This window comes from Lepus europaeus, chromosome 10, assembly GCF_033115175.1.
Source record: "Lepus europaeus isolate LE1 chromosome 10, mLepTim1.pri, whole genome shotgun sequence".
NCBI classification, from domain to species: Eukaryota; Metazoa; Chordata; class Mammalia; order Lagomorpha; family Leporidae; genus Lepus; species Lepus europaeus.
In genome coordinates, this window is record NC_084836.1 from 44,947,958 (window position 1) to 44,963,119 (window position 15,162).

Consider the following 15,162-nt stretch of genomic DNA (forward strand, 5'->3'; position numbering starts at 1 on the left):
GCCAGGGCCGCGGGGGGCGTGGACGCGCCGCTTTGGAAGGGCCCCAAGTGAATGAGGCGTGCGCCGGCAGCCGAGCGCCTCTCCGAGCTGGGCTGTCCCCCGCGGGGCGGGCGCCAGGAGCCGCCTTTTCCGCTGGGTGTCACTCGGGGGTGGAGAGGATGGTCCATTCAAAAGCGCCGTGAGGGGGCCCGGCCAGTAGCCGTCAGTGAGCGCTCGCAGGAGGACGGCGGAGGCCAGGCAGCCGGCTGCTCCGGGACCTTGCGGCGCATCAGGAAGCGGCTGCCCCTCTGCCCGGACCCAGAGCCGCCGCCGCCGCCGCTCTGCCTGCTGCGCGTTAGCCTCCTCTGTGCGCTCCGGGCAGGTGGCCGTGGGAGCCGCTGGGGCGAGGACGGCGCGCGGCGGCTGCTGCTGCCCCCGGCCCGGGCGGCTGGACGCGGAGAGGCCGAGCCGAGCGACGTGCCCCCCTATGCCGGGAGGATGTTGGAGAGCAGCGGCTGCAAGGCGCTGAAGGAGGGGGTGCTGGAGAAGCGCAGCGACGGGCTCCTGCAGCTCTGGAAGAAGAAGTGCTGCATCCTCACCGAGGAGGGGCTGCTGCTCATCCCGCCCAAGCAGCTGCAGCACCAGCAGCAGCAGCAGCCCGGGCAGGGGCCGGCCGCCGACCCGTCCCAACCCGGGGCCCCCGCTGTCGCCGGCCTCGAGCCGCCCGTCAAGCTCAAGGAATTGCACTTTTCCAACATGAAGACCGTGGACTGCGTGGAGCGCAAGGGCAAGTACATGTACTTCACTGTGGTGATGGCCGAGGGCAAGGAGATCGACTTTCGGTGCCCGCAGGACCAGGGCTGGAACGCCGAGATCACGCTGCAGATGGTGCAGTACAAGAATCGGCAGGCCATCCTGGCGGTCAAGTCCACGCGGCAGAAGCAACAGCACCTGGTCCAGCAGCAGCCCCCGCAGTCGCAGAGCCAGCTCCAGCCTCAGCCGCAGGCACAGCCTCAGCCGCAGGCACAGCCTCAGCCGCCACCCCAGCCCCAGCCCCAGCCCCAGCCCCAACCCCAGCTCCAGCCCCAGCCTAAGCCCCAGCAATTCCACCCGTACCCGCATCCGCATCCACACCCGCACTCGCACCCACACCCTCACCCTCACCCACTCGCGCTCCCGCACCAACCGCCGCACTCGCACTCGCAGCCGCACGGGCACCGGCTCCTCCGCAGCACCTCCAACTCTGCCTGAAGGGGGCAGTACCCGCGCCAGAGCAGGTAAGGCCCCCGGCACCCCCGGGGAGTGGGAAGCTTGTCGGCCGATTCGGCTCTTGGAGAGGAGGTGGGAGATCACTGCAAGTTTCTGGGGCGGTGGGGAGAAGAAAAGCAAGCTGGAGCCAGGAGTGAGGCCGGGCAGAGCCCCGGGGGCGACCTGAGCGAGGCAGGGAGACCCGGCGGACCGCCCTGGTTCAGGCGTGGGTCCCCCAGCGCCGTTCGCCGGGTGCTTGGGCCGCTCAAGGCCCCCGGGTCTTTCTAAGCAGGTTCTGTGCGACATCTGGGTGTTGGAGGATACCGAACCACCTAGTTCATTCGGTGTGGTTTCTTTGCAGGTTTTGAGGACTTGAGGAAGTGGGGTGAGAGCACGTTTCTATTGTCTTCACTGGGATCGCACGCAGAAGGTCTCCCCGCCCCGCACCAGATCCAGTAGCTTGGACCTTGTCCCACCCGTAACTTGGGGTCGCTCTTGGCTTTCCCCATACTCTCATCACGAAGCAGGAGACGACGTCGGGAAGACTTACTTACGAACCTTTGAAAGGATCTTTTAGCACGGTGGACCTTTTTAGGAGCGATGATGTACTGTAATTTTATTTTAATGTATTTTGATTTGTGATTATTTATTAGTTTTTTTTTTAAGAAAATATAACTTGTTCTGAGACATTTCTGAATGTAGGCCGTTTTCCAGAAAGGAAAGTTTATTTTCGAAAACCTATCCCTTAGCAAGTCCAAATCTTGGAAAAGAAAAAGGAAAAAGGATGGTGGAGGGGAAACACGGAGCATCCATGCCTGATTCCTAGGGCATTTTCAGAGGGTTTGGCCTTTCCTTGTTCGACCAGGAGGTTAAAATTAAACTGATACGACTTTTCTTGAGGTTTTTGTTTTTCCTTAGGCATAGTTTTATAGAACGGAAGTTTTAAAAAACTAAAAGTTTAGAATTGTGTGATTATGAAAAATCGACTGCTGGAAGAGACTGCTCTTCAGAACAGAAATCGGTAGAAAGGATCATCTGACTTCAGAATGTATCCAACGTAACCCACCTGATGGCTAGATGCTCTTCTCTTGAGGATGTGGTGGGACTGGTGTACTGTAGGAAGGGGGTTGCTTACCTCATCGGTGTGTGAAGGTTTTGACTATTTACAGATACGAGTACGTCAGATGTTCATTTCCAAAACTGTAGGTGGGAGATAAGAGAATCATTCAGTCTGTTTGAGAGAGTATTTGTGTCCTGTCGACAATAACACCCTTCTCCAGGAGCTTTGCATACTTGAGTTGTACCACAATTTCTGATCTTCCACTTTGTTCTAGAAGCAGCACACAGAAGGATCTCCTAGTTTAACATACAGCTTGTATATATCTCAAAGGGCTGGGAGCTACAATTTTGTTTTCCTACTGAAAATAATGTTGATTGGAGAAACCGACTGTTTTGCTTTTTATTGCTCTGTGAGAAATTTGAGGGTTATGCATTCTGTTGTTAGGTTAGCTAAACTTAGAAACTGAAAAAGGAAGGAGTGGATAAACACTGGGTTTTCAGTAAGAAAACAACCCCAGTCTGTTTTAGTAGCCACTTGTTCAGTAGTCTGTGGGGGGGAAAAGAGGATGTGCTTTTCAAGGTAGAACAAACCCTCTTCTGTGTGGAGTCAAAATCCACAAGGGCAGATGCTACTTAAGTTGAAACAGAGCCATGGATGATAGCAAATCCTCCTGGGGCTGAGAATCACTTCCTATCTGCATGGCTGAAGCGGTCTCTGGTTTACAAAGTCTTAGTCAGTGTTTTTCCAGCATCCTAACTGAAATAGTTAGTCTTAGACCACTGGGAAGCTTTGTAGTCAAGCAATGGAAACAGAGCTGCATGCTAGAAATGTCTTCATTTGCCTGCCATCTAGAAAGGAGTTTCAAGGTGAAATTACTTTTTTAGTGTAATATTTAAGTGATGAAATTTGAGATCATATCTCTTAGCCAGAAAGTTGCAGGGAAAATTGAAGCTTGAGCAAATGGTAAGGAAAACTGAAGGGGGCTCCCGCTTCCAGGACACTGTGAACATAGGCTGCCAAGGCTTAAAAACTGCCTAGCCTCTACCTTTCTCGATCTGTGGCAACCCAGAAAGATCTAAGGGTTTCTTACTCAAGACTGATTGGGCTTCCTTTGCACTAGTGCTGTCCTGTTTAAGGAAATGTCCCATAATATTGTAGTTTACACACATGCTGATCATCATAATCCCAGTTGAACCACAGCTTTTTCCAAATGAAGGGTTTTTCCTTTAAAGTCTTGTGTTATAAAAGAAATAAGATTCCTACCAAATACTTTTAAAATGAAGGTTCTTGTAGAGTTTTAAAAGGGCATTTGTATATTGTTAGCTTACTTGCAGGGCTAGGTTGTCTCAGTGCTGGGAAAAACACACCCAGGCTCCTCCTCGCCTGCCGGGCTTTGTTGCTCCTGCAACAGCCATGGCTTTTAGTGGTGATACTGAAGTCACAGTTTCTTGTCTTTCCATAGCCCTGGCTCCTGGTTTTGCTGTGATATTTATGTTGAATGAGGGTTCCCTAGTCTTAATCCCTCTTAGCATTTAACTGTGAAATCTCAGAGAAGTAGGATGGTTTTATTGTTTTGACACTTGGAATTATTATGGTTTAATAATTTTTCCAGAGCAAAAGAAAAAAAAAAACATGCTCGATAACACTTGAAAAAACAAAATATGAATATGTATCAGTTAATATCTCAGTGGCTTTATTCCTCCTGTGAGAAAATGATACAAACCACCTAAGGTACTTAGGTCTGTTAGGTCAGCTTCCTTGGAGAAATGAAAGAGGTGCGATTACCTTCAGCCCAAGAAAAATAAGAACAAAAGGGCAGGTTTGCTAGAAAACCTTAAAGAAGTGCAAAATGTTAAAAGAGTTGGAAAATTCAAAGGAATGTCCCATCTGGAAACTGAACTTTCATTCCTGAACTTAACCCTGGCTGGCACTGAGCCTTCTGTGCAGTGAGCTCCGTAACTATTTGTTGGGAGAAATGAATGAAAGAAGGAAAAAATGTGTAACTCCCCAACACCTTGGAGGGGTTTCTCTTGCCTTACTGGGAGCTGCTTCCTGAGGGCTGATTGTGGCTGAGTAAGCCTTACGAAGCTCCTTAAACACATATTCTCAGATACAGTCCACTTCGCTCTGTCCGTGCCCTACAGGAGTAAGGAAACCAGAAGAGACCCTTTCAAAAAGGAACATTTTCCTCATTGAGCAAGCTGGGATATTCTAATCACATGGAAGCCAAGCCATCCTTATAATTTCATATTTTTTTTCCAATGATGGTAAAAACCAACCAACCAACAAAAAACACTACCCTTTGCTTAAAAGAGTTTCCTCACTGTTAACACAACCTGTTTGGACTCCTCTTTGTTCTCCTCTACCAAACCCTGCCTTTCTCTTCAAGAGCCCTAATTTTAATTCTGAAACTAACCACATTAGCTACAAGTGTGTGAATTCAAATATGTTGCTTGTCTTCTGACCCCAGGGAAAGTGATGCCGTTTTAAGTTGGCTGCACACTTGTTAATAACATGTGCAAGTAGCAGGCTTGCAAGACGAGTCTGAGAGTTCAGTGAATCTGAAGCAAGTCCATAAAACAGAGCTTTGCGTGATGAGGACAAGCCTGAAAGCATTTGTTTGTCTTCTTGTAAACTAATTGGTTTTTGTTTTACCAGTAGAACACCTTCAGTAGAATAAAATTTAAATTTGGAAACTGTAGATCTTCATATTGAATCCATCAGTGATTCTTTGGAGGGAAATATACATACTTACCTATTGCAACCTCAGAGGTATTAATTGTGGAAGTGTATTGGGTATCAATTTTTAAGACTCATTTCTAAATTCTTGATACAGTTTGGAAAGATAACTCCGAGCTGCAGTGTTGAAGAGCTTATCAAGATTTGTGTCAGAGTAGGTGACCCTGCAGGGTTTTCTTAGGGCGTTGTTGTCCAGTGAAGAAAGCAGAAGGACTTCTGGTTGAAAGAAGCATCTGTACAAACACTGGCGAGACCCCTTCTCCCCAGGGCTGTGAAGCTGTTTTGCTGGTGATCGCCTGGGCAGTGGGGAAAGCAGGTTTTAAAGAGAGATAAAACTGTTGTCTGTTACATTCCATGGTCAGCCCTCTACCTAAGGTTTCAAAATACGCAAACATTAGCTTCTGGAAAGCAAGTATCACCATGCACCAAATGCTTTAGAAACCATCACACGTTCGTGAACGTAATAGCGTGGTCTGAATTTGTGTAAATATGTCGGAAATGATTTTGGAGAGATGTGATTTATTTTTAATATTTTCAAAATGCATTCCATTTCAAATAAAGTATCTATTGAGATGACTGGCCTATGGACCTTTTCAAAGCTTGCTTCGCTGGGCTGTCTACTTACACTATGTGTTCCTATGGGATAAAGGTTCAAAAGGGCTTGGCTGTTGTAAAGGCTGTGTCTGGGGCTGGTGTTTGATGCAGTGGGTAAGATGCTGCTTGGGACACCTGCACCCCACATTGGAGTTCCTGGACTTGAGTCCCTGCACTGCTCTCCAGTCCAGCTTCCTATAATGACTTGAAACACTTGAGTCCCTGCCATCCACCTGGGAGACCTGGATTGAGTTCCCAGCTCAGGCCTTTGGCCAGGCCCAGCACTGGCTGTTAAAGGCATTTGAGAAGCAAACCAGCCCATGGGAAATCTCTCCTTATATCTCTCTCCCTTTGAAATAAATATTTAAAAATTTGTTAATGATCATCAAATTTTTTTTTTAAAAAGGGTCTTGATCAATCTGGGAAGAAAATGATCATTTCTGAAGTTGGAAATTCATTTTTTAAAAAAGTAAAATGACATAAATTTTGAATGTAGAAATACACTCAGATCTTTTGGTAAAGTAACTAGTTGTCAGAATGCGAATGAATGTGAGTTGCATTTTACATAGTGTTGCAGAGGATGAGAAACCGTGGTCCCTGGTGAATTCCCTTTAAGGTGATTCTCTCTTGAGTCCCAGAGAGTCCAGGGCTCTTAGGTCTCCAGGGAAGGGAAAGCTTTGAGTCTAAGAGTCAAATCCTTCGAAGAGATTTCTGTAAAGCTTCCTGTTCTGTGTTGAAACCAGAAGCGGGACTTGCTTCTTTAAAGAACAATAGCATAGCTTTATTCTTAGAATTCCCATTGGCATCTAAAAGGCTTTAAATATGAAAAGACGTTAAATTAGGAACTTTGAAGACAATTTTTTTATTCCTTAGCATAGTCTTACATTGACAGCTTTATTATTCCACTTTTATTTATTTATTTTTTTTTTTAAAGAAACCTGAGAAGACAAATTATGGCCATTGTGAAGAGACTTCCAGGTTCTATGTCAAAGAAATGTATGAGAGAGTAGTAGATGGTTAAAAGGGGTTGGTAAGAGCCAGGATTTCGGTCACAATGCATGAGTTCAAATCCCAGTTTTAGCGCTTATTAGCTATGTAGACCTTGAATCATTTAACCTCGGTTTCCTTTTCTATAAAATACAGTTAGTAAAGGTTCTTAATGTTAGGATTATTGAGAACAATTAGTAAGTTAGTATACGTGAAGGTTCAGGGGACAGTGCTTGGCATTGCTCCAAGAGGAAGCTCCCTGCATTGTAGGAAAGATACACAGTCTTGGGCATCATTCTAGTCATCCAAATATATTCTCTATGGTGTTTTGAAGCTATGAATGGGCATTTCCTGAGTTCTCAGTACTGCTTTTAATGGTCAGAACAGTGTGATGACAATATCCTGGTATGCAACTTTGAAAAAAAGAAGATAACCCATTATTTACAATCTGGCCATTTAGTGACTATTTCCATTTGCGTATTACCCTCTTCCTCTTTCTCATGTATTTTAAGGTATTTACAGTTATACAGTCACAATACTCCATACGTCACAATATATGCATAGCCGTGATGCTCCACCACCTTTGCTGCTTAGGATGGGGAGAGCACTTAGCCCCCAGGAACAGGGTGCTAATTGTCATGCTCTGAGTCCCTCCATTCCTCAGAATTCCCTCAACAGGTACCACCTTGCTCTGGGACACACCTTGTCCTCGGGAGAGTCCATAGCAATCATCGGTCATCAGGGAGTGGTAAAGCCGGGCTCTGTTGTCTAAAGTCAACAGGACTGTAAGGGGCCGTGGCAGTCCAGGGCTCCCCGTGGAACTGGCTAAGGTCTCTCCCAAGGATGACTTGTGGCTGTACTTCAACTCTCCCTCTGCCCAGTCCTGTTTCCTTGCTGCTTCACAGGCGCCATTCTCAGGAACACTGCACTTCTTCCCCTCTACCAGCTGCTTCCTAATCTGCAGTCTAATCTCACAGTCTCAGCGCCCGTCTCCCAAATAATCCTGTCTACGACATCCCTGTGTGTAACTATATGTGTGAAGTTGTCCCTTGATATCCATGGGTTATCAGGGGGCAACTGAGGGTTGGTGCCAGGACCCCCATGGATACCAAAATCCATGGATGTTTGAGTCTCTTATATAACATGGAGTAGTATTTGTATATAACATACACACGTTCTTCTGTATGCTTTAAATCATCTCTGTCCCGACCCGCGGGACAGCAACTGGGGTCGAGTACCTAGAAGGAGAAATGAGAGGGGCAGGAGACACAAGGATGGCAGCAAGACAAGTGCTGATCAAGCTGCAACTTTATTTTTTGAACTGCTCACTATATATCATTGAGGCATGGGAAAGAGGAAGGGCTTGTCTTCGCTACTGCAGTGCTGACGCAATCAAGAAAAACCCGCGGGGCCCTATTACGGGAAGGGGCCCTGTTACGGGAAGCTACAAGATTAGGGAAGGGGGGTAGGGCGGTTACAGGCGCATGGCTTCTACAAGATTAGGGAGGGGGGCAGGGCGGTTACAGGCGCATGGCTTATAGTACATTTTATCTGACACGCCAGGTTTTTCTATTACCAAGAGGTAAGGCCACCTACTGCATGGTCCCTGACATATCCCCCTTCTTTATCAATTTAAGAAGGATAGCTGTGGTTTAGGCCAAGTTTGACGAACGAGCAGTGCCTGTCTTAGGAATCGACCCGAAACCCTAACACCTCTTACCCGTCGCTGGATATCCTTGCCAGTCCCCAAGGACTCCTGTCTTAGGCGGGTGTGGGTACGGGAAGGTGCCCGTCATTGGCTTACTGCTCATTTTATTGATAGGCCTGGGGCCCTTCCTGGGCTCCCGACTGGACAGCAATGAACGGGGGAAGGTTAGCTGTTGAAAGGACCGTGACCTTATTGGCTATACTTTATTGGCCGGAGAGGGGATGATAAGTTTCCATGGGATCTTGCATGGCTAGACTCTGGTAATGTATTTGAATTGGCCTGGCTGCCAAATTGTCTACTTGTTGTTTGATGAAGGCCACGAGTCTATTGAAGAGACAAGGACCTACAGATAGTATAATAAGTATTCCAGCAAAGGGGCCTAGAAGTGGCAACAAATAGGGAAGCAGTCCATTCCATCCAGTCCAGAAGGGGTTTTCAGCCAGGGCACGTCGACGACGTTCCAGGTCTTCTTGAAGTGTTTTGATTTTATTACGAACAATGCCGGACTTGTTGGCGTAGAAGCAGCATGTTTCCTGTAAAGCCAAACAAATACCTCCCTGTTCGGCAGTAAGCAAGTCTAAGCCTCTACGGTTTTGGAGAACGACTTCCGCTAGGGAGTCAATTTGATCCTGAAGGTCCTGAATGGTGGTGGATAGGGTTTGTACATCATTAATAAGCTGTATTTTTAGTAATTAAAGGCATAAGAATTAGTTGTGCTAGGCGGGTGCCCTGTGGAACGGCAGCCACTCCGTTAATAGCGGCTGCTAGAATCTTTATTTGTCCGGTAAAATCACCGTCAATAATGCCAGGAAAAACTTGAATGCCCTTAAGGGTGGCTGATGCTCTACCAAGAATAAGAGCACAGGTACCCGAAGGCAGAGGGCCCCACACCCCTGTAGGGATAATTTGTGGGCCCTGGGTGGAATCTAATATTGTATCGGAGGCGGCACAGAGGTCCAGTCCTGCGCTACCTGGGGTTGCTCGTTGGAGGGAAGTAATTGTTGAGGCATTTGAGGAACTTGTTGTTGGGCTTGGGCCTGAGGAGGGACAAACCGTATCGCCCCAGGGTTTGTCCTTGGATAATTTGGGGCCAGGGGCTGGCCCCTCTGGGAGTTTCCCGGCAGCCTAGGAGGGAGGGGCTGGCCTGAAGAATTAGTCTTTGACCTACATTCATTTGCCCAGTGATAACCCCTATGGCATCGAGGGCACAGGGTGGAAGGAAGTGGCCTACCTGGAGGGGATGGGGTTATATTTTGTGCCATAGGCCTGGTTGATGAGGCAGTGGGACAATCACGGGCAAAATGTCCAGGCTGTTTACAAGCATAGCAAGTGGAGGTTTTTGCGGAGGGGTTGTGAGCCGATTTAAATGCAGCTCCGATAGCCAGACCCATAGCGTGGGCTGATCCCACGCCAGCGCAGAGCCTCACGAATTCTGAAAGGTCATTTTTATGTTTATGAGGCCGAAGAACGTCCTTACAAACTGGATTGGCGTTTTCAAAGGCAAGGTGTGTAACGAACGCGCTTCCACTCTCTCCCGGGCCGACGAGTCTCTCAGCTGCCATATTAAGGCGCGAAACGAAATCACTATAAGGCTCGTCGGGCCCTTGTTGAACTTTAGCTAAAGAGGCGGTGACCGCTCCTCTCTGAGGGAGTTTTCTCCATGCCCCCATGCCGGCAGTGCTAATTTGTGTTAGTAACCCAGTAGGGAATTGGGCTTGTAAATTATTGGAGTTATACGGGGGATCTCCCAAAAGTTTTTTGAGGGTCCAATGTTTTGATGAGACTTTAGTAAGGTTTTGTTGAGCTAACTCTTTACAAATTTGAACATAATCAGCCCTCCACAGGACGTAATCACCCCCGCTGAGAGTGGCTCGGGCAAGAAAATCCCAATCATTAGGCGTGAACCAGCGGGTTTTTTGGTTTTCTAATAAGGCCTGAGTGTACGGGGCGGTGGGGCCGTATTGGGTGCAAGCTGTTTTAAGTTTTTCAATAAATTTGAGACTAAGCCTTTTGTAAGATGACGGTTGTCCATCTCCCGGTCCCTGATGGGGGGCCTGATCCTCTCCCTCTGACCCCGGATCCTCACTGTCTTCCTCATGTTGGTGGGGTGAATTATCCTCATCCTCATCTTCCCCATCAGTGGTAGGGTCGGACTGGCCTTGGGCTTGTCTCCTGGTTACAGGGAAAGCCAGAAGGGGTTGGGTTTTGGGCTTGGTGTTATTTTGCTTAGATCGTGGAAGGGGTCGTTCCAAGGCGAGATGGCGGAGCTCATCATCGAGGGTTCTTAGTTCTTTAAGGAGCTGGATGTGCTCCCGCCTGGCTTGAAGTGACTGCCGCAGAGCCGACAAGTCAGGTATAGGTGGGTTAAGATCGTGGAAGGAGGGGGCGCAAACGGTAAGGGGTAGGTGAGGATTATATGGCGGGGGTTTAGGGGGATCTGGGGCACTATGGGCAGTCTCCTCTCTCTCTTCAAAGGCTGACCGGTCTCGAATAACAGGATATAATTGGCCCGTCTTGTTGGAGAGGGAAGGGGTGGGCTCCTCGATCACATCTGGGGGGTCATCTGGGGTGCCATTATCAGAAACAGGGGGCATATCTAGAATGACAGAAGGGCATCTAGAGGGGGGTTGGGAGCATCGCCGTAGCGTCTCCTCGCCTTCCCTCACCAGGGCGTCGACAGCTTTATCTGTATGCCGGGTTTTTATAATATCATTAATTAGATTCCAATATGAAAAGATGGTAATAGGCACCTTGGCAGGGCCAAAAGTCTCATGGAAATCTTTTAGACAACTTCCAACTCTATTCCACTTAACCTCGTCGATTGTGCCTTCCTTGGGAAACCAGGGACACAGTCTTTTTATATGATCAAAAAACACTTTTAAATCTTTCTTTTTAACCCGAACTCCTCGTGTTTTGAGAGTATCTTTGAGGCTTTTAATGAACATTTCCCGTGACGATAATGCCTGCCCCATGGCTGTCACTTACCTTGCGCCGTCTTCGCTCCTCAGCGTCGACCGATGCTGATGATCTCGGGTGGGCAGTTCCGAGCTGGTCGCACAATCACTTGGATCCAAGTTTTCCTCCTGGAAGGCGGCGTTTCTCCAATCTTACAGGCACTTCGAGCCCCAAGGGCCACACTCGAGCCCCACGTTGGGCGCCAGATGTCCCGACCCGCGGGACAGCAACTGGGGTCGAGTACCTAGAAGGAGAAATGAGAGGGGCAGGAGACACAAGGATGGCAGCAAGACAAGTGCTGATCAAGCTGCAACTTTATTTTTTGAACTGCTCACTATATATCATTGAGGCATGGGAAAGAGGAAGGGCTTGTCTTCGCTACTGCAGTGCTGACGCAATCAAGAAAAACCCGCGGGGCCCTATTACGGGAAGGGGCCCTGTTACGGGAAGCTACAAGATTAGGGAAGGGGGGTAGGGCGGTTACAGGCGCATGGCTTCTACAAGATTAGGGAGGGGGGCAGGGCGGTTACAGGCGCATGGCTTATAGTACATTTTATCTGACACGCCAGGTTTTTCTATTACCAAGAGGTAAGGCCACCTACTGCATGGTCCCTGACACATCTCTAGATGACTTATAATACCTAGTTCAACATAAATGCTGCCAGTTCCAAGTTCCAGCTACCCTGGGAGGCAGCAAGGGGTGGATCAAGTACTTGGGTCTCTGCTACCCAAGTGGGAGACCTGGACTGAGATCCTAGTTGATGACTTCAGGCTGGCCCAGTCCTAGTTGTTCTGAGAGTTTAGGGAGTAAACCTGCAGATGGGAGCTCTCTGTCTTTCTATCCTTATGTCTCTACTGCTTCATTAAAAGTGTTGTATCAAGTAATTCTTAATTTATTATAGAATTTGAGCCAAATTTACATTTATGTTATAAGGAAGGCATTGTATGGACACGGTGTTGTAACTATCAGAAATGATTGACAAATGAAAGTCTGAATGATCAACTTATTAGCCCTGTGAATCTATTCAGCAAAGTACTTATGTTGCTTCTTGCTCAAAGACCTAGTTGGAAACCCTCACTAATCACACAGGAAGGCCCTAGTCAAATAAGTGCCATGGTGTGAATATTCTGGAACTCTAGCCTTGCTTGCCTCCAAAGTGAGTCTGGTTTATCAAAGACAAAATGATGGCTAAAGGACTTTGGAAGTTGAAATGATGCAGTTAGGTTGCATTATTCTAGGGTTTTTCAGAATCTTATCTGATCTTGAAGGAATCAGCGGGACCAACGAACAGAGAGGTCCACTGTGTTACCTTTGATACTGCTTCTGAGACAGAGTGGACGTGAGAACCCTGCCAAGGCATTCACCTGAAGAATTTGAGGTTAGGCTCCGGAAATACAAACTTGAAAGAATAGTTAATGTGGTTATGCTGCATACTCTCAAACTCTGCCAAAGTCATTTAAAATCGAATGAGCAAACACAGACAAGACATCCTGTGCTTCCAAAGTAGCTGATAAATGTGGATTCAACTACCGTACAGAAGAAACAGGAAGTGACTCGAGACTTTCGAAGCTTTCATGATATCACTGTCCTCCATTGACTTTCTCCTCAAGCACATAGTTCATACGGTTCAGTCCCCACTAAAGCCGACTGTTCAGTAATTTGGCAAGTACTTTGAACTTTGCCGTAGCAAATTCTAACCAGTAGTGTGGTTTACCACGTCAGAGCTGACTCATCCCCTCGAGAGCAGACCAGCTTTGTGACTAATCACAGTCAAAGGAGCTGAACTTGGAACAGTTTGAAGCATTTTTCTTTCTCCCTCCCTCCCTCCCTCCCTCCCTCGCTCGCTCTCTCTCTCTCTCTCCCTCCCTCTCTCTCTCTCTCTGGTTTTTAGCTACTGAAGAAATGTTCATTTCCACAAAGCTTGACTGCAGTTAGCAAACACTTGCCTATAATAATCCTTCTGAGAAACTGCAAGTGCATACATTAGCGTGTGTGTGCACGTGTCGGTATATTTTTCACTGGTAAGCAACTTTCACGGCCCATGAAGGCCCCTTGGTCAGTTTTTTGGTGTGGAACCTGACAGCTGAGGGTTCGAAACAGCACTGGGCAGAGCTCTGAGCATCCTGCTTCAAGGGTGAGTCCCACCTTGCTGGAACGCCTGTTACAGAGCAGCAGTCTGTGCTAGTGCCAGGTCCTCAGGGATGTAATTCCCTGTTGCCACATTTCAACGTCACCACTGGAGTAATGGCTTCCAGCTCCGTAGGAGGAGAATTTTGTCACTTACTCTTTGAGTTTCTGACAGCAAAGGAGACTCAGAAAGTGGATGTTAGTGTATGGATTGCATTTGCTGGTGCAAATTGCATTTGCAGGTGCATTGCCGGTGAGAATGACTTGATCCTTGCTGTAGCACATTGGCTCACCATAGAATACTAGTAATTATTGCCTGAGGGTTAAGTTAAATCCCTGATACCTGTAAATAGTACCAGGTAGCTACTTGAAGACTTGATTTTTAGCTGTCTCTATAGCTGGTAAACCCTAGTTTATACTTGCTTTTTATTAAATATTAGGCAATAATCTTTCTTCTACCTGCATTCTCGTTGAGTTTGAAATCAAAGTTGATTAGGAGTTTAGACAAAATATCAACAAATATATCAAGTCTCCCCCATTACTGAGGAAGAAAACAAAGTTAGAAGTGTCAGTTCCTTGCCCCAAGAACAAATTAGGCAGTTTAAAGTGAAAAATAGGGGGCCAGATCCGTGGCATAGTGGGTAAAGCCGCTGTCTGCAGTGCTGGCATCCCATATGGGCACCGGGCTGAGTCCTAGCAGCTCCACTTCCGATCCAGCTCTCTGCTATGGCCTGGGAAAGCAGTAGAAGATGGCCCAAGCGCTTGGGCCCCCCTGTATTTGCATGGGAGACGGAAGAAGCTTCTGGCTTCGGATCAACTCAGCTCTGGCCCTTGCAGCCATCTGGGTAGTGAACCATCAGATGGAAGACATTCTCTGTCTCTTCCTCTCAGTATCTGTAACTCTACCTCTCAAATAAATAAATAAATCTTTAAAAAAAAAAGTGAAAAACAAGATTAGAACTCAAACCCAGCTCCCTTGTTTCTTAATTAATCCTCTTTCCATTGTACCGCTACATTGTAAGGATTGTAAGACTATTTATGTAAATTCAAGCCTTTATTATTCTTGCAAATAAGCATTTGGACATCATCTGAAATCTTTTCAACATTGAGATGAAAAGATTCATCACATCTTTCCCTCCTCGAGTATAAATTATTGTTTCAATTATATAAACTCTTCGTTTCCAGCATTGAAAATAAACTGTTTAATTCTGCAATTTTTGAAAGTGAACTGTGATTTAGCCCTTTCAATCCTTGATGGTTAAGAAAAACAAGAAGCAGGTGATAAAATCACAAAAGAAACCAGAAATATGTTTTGAATAGACACATCTTCAAAAGTGGGGAGTGTTTAGCCTGATGGGTAAAATGCCCACATCCCACACAGGACTGCTTTTCTAAGACTTTAGGTGAATGCAATTGACATACCCCTGAATTAGACAAATAAGCTTTTGCCCTCCCTAGGACATCTAAAACTCAAACCAGACAATGTTTTCTCCTGTGCTTCTTTGATTTAAGAGTTCAACTTGGAGATTTCAGAACTTGTAGTGCCTTTTAATGAGAGGTTGGGGAGAAAAAAAAAGAGAGGAATCCCTAATAAGACATGTACTCTAGCATCCAGTATTCCTGCTTTTATTTCAAAATTCTGCATGCGTCCTGTGTGTGTTGCCAGTGTTTCCTCCGACATAAAATGACCTTTTCCAGGGCTTCATTCATGGTCCTTGGCTCGGCCCGCCCACCGGAGTCACAGCACTTGTCACAAGGCAGCGG

General features: G+C 47.0%; 1 protein-coding gene across 1 annotated transcript; it reads left to right on the plus strand.

Annotated features, from left to right (window-relative positions):
* Positions 1–47: 47 nt before the first annotated feature.
* PHLDA1 (pleckstrin homology like domain family A member 1) lies at positions 48–5,599 on the plus strand. The gene is made up of 2 exons (XM_062203202.1): positions 48–1,256; positions 1,589–5,599. Exon 1 carries the CDS (start codon positions 52–54, stop codon positions 1,228–1,230), a length of 1,179 nt encoding a protein of 392 aa, XP_062059186.1. The 5' UTR covers positions 48–51; the 3' UTR covers positions 1,231–1,256; positions 1,589–5,599.
* Positions 5,600–15,162: the final 9,563 nt, after the last annotated feature.